This window comes from Mus pahari, chromosome 13, assembly GCF_900095145.1.
Source record: "Mus pahari chromosome 13, PAHARI_EIJ_v1.1, whole genome shotgun sequence".
In the NCBI taxonomy this organism is placed as follows: domain Eukaryota; kingdom Metazoa; phylum Chordata; class Mammalia; order Rodentia; family Muridae; genus Mus; species Mus pahari.
The window spans coordinates 7231623-7238234 of NC_034602.1; the positions used below are offsets into that span (position 1 = coordinate 7231623).

Consider the following 6612-nt stretch of genomic DNA (forward strand, 5'->3'; position numbering starts at 1 on the left):
GGCTGGCCTCGAACTCAGAAATCCGCCTGCCTCTGCCTCCCGAGTGCTGGGATTAAAGGCGTGCGCCACCACGCCCGGCTGGCTGTTAAAGTGGTTTTAACAATCAAAACCACTTTAAAAATCTAGCACATCTGATTTGGGGACTATAGCTCAATAATAGAACATTTGCTGCACATATGTGAGACACTGGATCTATCTCTAGGGCACATGCACTCTCACAATTTTACAGATTCACTAATTACTGGATATTTCCAAAAATAAAAGTGTGCTTAAAATCAAACATATAAAGTAATGATGAAAGATTAAGCAATGTGATAAGATATAGACATCATTTAAAAATACATGAGCAGAGAAATTCAATATTCTCATGGATATAACTCCAAATAGATGAAAAAGCACAAGGGAGAGGTTGGTAGGAGAAAAGTGGGATGATGTATTTTTAAAAAGGGGCACTTCTGGCAATGGTGCCTAAAATAATCAGATCAAGAGCTAAATGTAACTATTCTGAAAACTGCTTACAGATCAATGAGAGCAGCTGTGTATTTTGTCCAAAGCAGTATTTCCAACAATTAGAAGAAGGCCTAATCACACATACAGTCCCTGTACACAGGGTACTTCCTATAGACATCTGAAGACCAAAGTCCTCAAGTGACTGATGTGGAAGGAGTCAAGTAGAACAAACAGAGCACTGGCTGCTCTTCCAGAGGTCCTGAGTTCAATTCCCAGCAACCACATGGTGGCTCACAACCATCTGTGCTGGGATCCGATGCCCTCTTCTGGTGTGTCTGAAAGTTGCCTTGAACAAAAAAAGCTTCTTTTTGTGGACCACCAAGATGGCTTAGCAGATAACTGCTGTCAAGCATGACAACCTGAATCAACATGAAAGTCTGACTTCTATACATCTGCCTACCTATACAGTCAAGACACATATATAAAGAAAAAAGGATTTGATGTTTTGCCTAATTTCATAGAAATTATGAAATTAAACCAAGAATTCATCCAAAGAACTACCATAAATTTATATTCTTAAAACTGGGATACTTTTTAAAAGAAAAACACTAAAAACTCACCACTTATTGTTCTTATAGGCATGTGGATTGACTATGTCTCTGATGAAACTGTAATAGTGCCCACCGTCTGCTGTTCCTGTGTGAACAGTCACTCCAATCAAGTCATACTCATAGCTCTCTGTGTCTTTCGAATGATCACCAACATCTTTGAAACCTAAAATAATTTACATGACATAAGGACAATCAATGCCACTTTAAGATTATGTTTTATAAGGTATTTTATCAACAGAAAAAGGAATAAAACTTTATATATAAAATATGCATATAAAAACTATTTGCTAGGCCATAGCTTACTGATACAAAAACATATACACTTGAGAAAAATTAACCAGTTTAGTTTATAATTATATATAGCACCAACATAAAAATACCTGTTTAATCTAACAAACCCTTTAAAACGGTATTGCCTGCTTTTTCTTTCAATTTTATTTTTACCATCACCAAAAATTCAAGACCTAAAAAGGCCTTAGTCTTTTTAGTCTTATTATGCCAAGCACTGTATTGTTAGCTTCTAATAAAAGTTTTATGTCTATAGAAATAAAGGCATCATTCTAATCTGAAGCATTTTAAAACCAAAAGATAACAGTAGACACTAAGCAAAGATCTTATAGTTGACCTGACAAGCCTAAAAATGGCATATGGTCTGCCATCTATACTCCCAGCAATATACAAAAAGAAAAAAACCTAAATGTGGGAGGAAAGCAGAGCAGACTGGCTTCAATATACAGGCCACCCTGAGAGGTAGACTGCGGGACAGACGGCTCAGAGAAAACAGGCACTGCATTAAAGCAGTGGCTAAGGAGCCTGAATGTGCTAATGGAGGCAATGCCAAGATCTGAATTCATCACCAAAGGCCTAGCAAACTCCTTTGATGTTCTCTCTGTGCGTGTAACAAAACATCACATGAAATACACTGAAGCACAGCTAAGATGGAGTCCCACTCCAATATCACAAATGGACCACAGAAAGGTCTAAGAGCAGGGTGTATATAGACAGTAACTATTGCTTGATCTGTATTTTCACATCTATCACTATGAAACCTCTTAATACAAATCCTAATAAAACTTTCCTCCTCTAACTTTATGTTCCTTCATACCTTGATTGCATTCTTCTTTCCTATCTTTGAAGAATTAGTCAATTCTCTTTAAGAAATAAATTATAACTCACTGTTTACATTTCTCATTTCCCATTCTGTGATGCTAAATGTTTTCTTTATGTTCATTAAAATGCTAGGCACTGGAGTTAAAGATTAAACTAGATGCTCTTTATTAAAGTTAGGATAGGATACTGGCTTCTTGATTCACTAAATTTTAAACACAACATTGCCTTAGCCCTCACAACATAACAAGGAACTTGTTGTTACACAGAAATGTAAAAGGCAAGAGCTAGCTAGCCCTGTTCTACCTTCTTCTCCCACACTTAAGGAGCCCTGTGGGGCTGGATATGGTGCCTTTAATCCCAGCACTAGGGAGGCAGAGGCAGGTGAATCGGGTTTTAGGCCAACCTGGCCTAAACAGCAAATGTAGCCAGGGCTAAATACCGTAAGACCCTGTCTCAAACAAAACAAAACAAAAATACCAAAACAAAACAAAGAACAAACTAAAACAAAAACTCCACAAGAACAAAACAAACATAAAAAACAAACACAAAAGCCCCCATGGTCCTTGAGATACACATTAATTAACTTGAAATAGTTTAGTGGTCACTGTTACTTAATTCACTAAAATCTGGTTTCCTCCTTCAACTTTTTTTTCTTTCCAATACAGTTCTCTGTGAAGCCCTGGCTGACCTGTAACTCATTTTGTAGACCTGGCCTCACACTCAGAGCTCTGCCTGTCTCTGCCTCTCCTTCCTGAATGCTGAGACTAAAGATTGCATCACCATGTCTGGTTCCCACTTCTACTTTTAAATCAAACTGATTTAACCATAAATCATAATAATAAACATAACCAAAGACCTACCAATTATTTTAGACCTACTTTTCTGGGACTGTTCATTTGTGGAGACTTTAAACTACTGATTCAAACTCCTCTTCACCATTGCTCAAGTTAAAAATCAATTTTTCATGGCTTCTCATCCCATCTCTAGTAAGCACTGATTAAGTAAAATGTGTGGGGAACCAAAAGCTGTGTGGCTTTGTCACTATTTTACTGCTGTTGTTTTAAGAATAGTCTATACTACAAAGGGACAATTCAATAATTCATTTATTCATCCAATTAAGAATTCTAAGGTCTGGGGATGTTTTGGTAGAATGCTAGCATGCACAAAGTCCCGTGTCCAAAACAGAAGAAAACTCCATTACTTCTGCCTATTGTTGTACTGCTGTCTTCAGTATGGTTTACAAGAACGGTCACCCTTCACACTTTCCATTATTCTTCACCCATCTGAAAACAACCTTGTCCTTCTTAAGAGCCTTCTATTGTAGAACTTCCGGAATTAAAACTCTAACCACACTTTTGATCCGAGTATTCAGGAGGCAGAGGCAAGCAGATTCTGAGTTTGAGGACAGCTGGTCTACAGAGTGAGTTCCAGGACCGCCAGGGCTACACACAGAAACACTGTCTTAAAAAAACAAAACAAGCCGGGCGTGGTCGCGCACGCCTTTAATCCCAGCACTTGGGGGGGGGGGGGTAGAGGCAGACGAATTTCTGAGTTCGAGGCCAGCCTGGTCTACAAAGTGAGTTCCAGGACAGCCAGGGCTATACAGAGAAACCCCGTCTTGAAAAAAACCAACCAACCAACCAAACAAACAAAAACAAACAATACAAACCAATCTAACAGTCATATAACAAATAATAAGTAAAGGACAAAATTGCTAATATGGTCCAAAGCCAAAAACTATTATGACATTTTTGTCTCATTAATCATTCTGCTACCCTCATACTCAAGAACATAGTATCCCTTATTCTTAGGGTCTTACTCTACATCTCAGCTGAAATATTGCTTTCTCACAAAAGTCTTAATTCTTCAAGACCTGTGACAATTATTGTATTTGGCAATGTATTACAATTTCAAGTTTATTGTAAGACTTACCACAACCTCAGTTTTCGAAGGGCATAAATAATCACTGGAAAAAAAAATACCCAGGCCATAGTCCTTGAAGAATTTAAGTACTAGCTAAGCAAGTAAATATATTACATTGTCTCTAAAAAAATTTTTCCTTTCTGGAATGGAAAGACGGCTCAGCAGAACACTACTTGCTTTTCTACAAGACCTGGTTGAATTCCCAACAACCAAATCATGGACCACAACCATATGTAACTCCAGTTGCAGGGAATCTAATGCCCTCTTCTGGCCTTTGTGGTCACTGTAAGTATATGCTACATACACATACATGCAGACAGAACATGCAAACATATAAAAAATACTTTTAATAAGATTTTATTTGATTTCTAGCACCATGTCGTTGAAAAGAAGCATTAACTTTTCTCCATCCATTCAATTTCCTTGTTAACAGAGACCTGAGAAAATGAACTTACCTTCTTTCCTGTCACTCTTCCCCATTAGAAAATCTTCTGTATAGGGTGTCATATCCAAACGTAAGGGGAAAGAAAAGTGCGTATTCACTTTCTCTTTCATCATCGTGACCATATTAAATGTATATCTCATAGTATTGAAACTCAGAATACGAGGTAATTTCTTAAAACAAGCCCTGAGAGGTGAGGAGAGAGACAAATTTATTACATACTTTATTTCAAAAATACCTTAGTTCTATTTGTATTTGTGCTACATCTATTTTAATAATCAACTTAAAGTAGCAATATTGTTAAGTAATATAATTTTCTACTGGGGTGGGGAGCAAAGTGTTTACCCATGTAGGCACCTATGGGAGGCCAGGGGTTGATGTTAGGAAACACCTATTGTTCTCCTATCTAATAGTTATAATGTTTTATTAACTAGTTGTATTAGTGTGTCTGCACATGTGTGCACACACTCTTGTTTATGGGTGTGGCAGTCAGTCAGAGGAGGTCTCCGATTTCCACAATGTGCATCCCAACTATCAAATGTGGGCGGTAGGTGTTGGGAAGAGAGTCCCTCTACCTTTTTAGGTTTGTTAAAAGAAAGGGTCTCTCGATGAACCTAGAGCTTGCATTTTTACTATGGCATCTTCTTACTTCAGCTTTATAGCACTTGAGAAGCAGATACATATACTCATGCTGGTTTTTCATGTGGGTGCTGGTGGTCCAAACTTAGGTACACTTACTTACACAATAAACACTTTGTCTACTGAACCATCTTCCCAGCTCAGTTTTTAAAATTTGTTTTTTTATGTGTATGTATACATACGTGTGTGAAAGTCAGAGACAACTTTCAGGCATCTGTTTTCTCTTCTCCCCTTATTGATATGTAAGGCCTTGTTTCTACTGCACTGTATATTACAGAATAAACAGCCTGTCAGCTTACAAGTGATTTGTCTCCATCTCTTATCTTGTTTTAGGCGTACTGAGATGACAGATGTACACCACCACATTCAGAGTTTTGTGGGGGTTCTAGTGCTGAACCCACGTCTTTAGGTTTGTGCTATAAATGCTTCTATCTGCTGCTCCATTTTACGGGCTCCTTAAGCATTTAAGTAGTAAGGGAAAGACAAGCAGCTATGAAGATGGCACAGTTGATAAGGCATGAAGACCTGAGCTCAGACCCCCAGTATTTATGAAAAAGCCTGTGCAGTAGCATGCACCTATAATCCCAGCACCAGAAAGAAAGAAAAGAGCAGGCTCCATGTTCAGTAAGAGACTTTGTCTTAAAAAAATAAGACAGAAGGCTGGGAATGGGGATGCGCAGCTTTACTCCCACACATGGGAGGCAGAAGACGGAAGATCTCTTTGAGTTCCAGACCAGACTGATCTTACAAAGTTCAGGCCAAGACAGCCAGGGCTCTGTTACACAGAAAACCCTGTCTCAAAGAGCCAAAAAACCCACAAACAAACAAACAAAAACCCACAAAACAACAGAAAACCCAAGAGAGATACGTAACACTGACTTGTGGTTTATATATAAACACACATACATGCCTATGTGTATCCCTGCACACATGTATGCTCACACAGCATAAAAATACAAACTGATAGAAATTATAAAATTGGTTGTATAAATTGATAGTAGCAATGTTTTTCTTTTTCTCTTATTTTTAAAAGTTTTTTTTCTTTCCTTTTTTGAGTCAGGTTAGCCTTGGATGTCCTGGAACTCACTGTGTAGACCAGGCTAGCCTTGGATTATTATTTTTTTTAAAGGTTCATTTTTATTTATATGCATTTCTATGTGTCTGTAGATATGCAAGTCATATGTGGGGGTATCAATGGGACCAGAAGGGCCTTGAAAACCTGTAGCTGGAGTTGTTTTCGGCTGTTGTTTGTTTGATTTTGGACACAGGACATGTAGCCCTGGCTGTCATAAAATTCTCAGAGATCCATCTGCCTCTGCCTCCTGGGTGCTGGGTTTATTTTTATTTTTTTGTTTTTCGAGACAGGGTTTCTCTGTGTAGCCCTGGCTGTCCTGGAACTCACTCTGTAGACCAGGCTGGCCTCGAACTCAGAAATCC

The 6612-nt window shown here is 38.3% G+C and overlaps 1 protein-coding gene across 5 annotated transcripts in view; it reads right to left on the bottom strand.

The window, feature by feature from the left end:
* The window catches only part of Usp34 (ubiquitin specific peptidase 34), a 194576-nt gene that overhangs the window by 48722 nt on the left and 139242 nt on the right, over positions 1-6612 (bottom strand). For all 5 annotated transcript variants that reach the window (XM_029544913.1, XM_021210274.1, XM_029544912.1 and 2 more), the window contains 2 exons: positions 4550-4722; positions 1071-1224 (listed from right to left, as the gene is read on the bottom strand). In XM_029544913.1, the coding sequence (XP_029400773.1) occupies positions 1071-1224; positions 4550-4722 (327 nt within the window). The remainder of the gene's footprint in view (positions 1-1070; positions 1225-4549; positions 4723-6612) is intronic.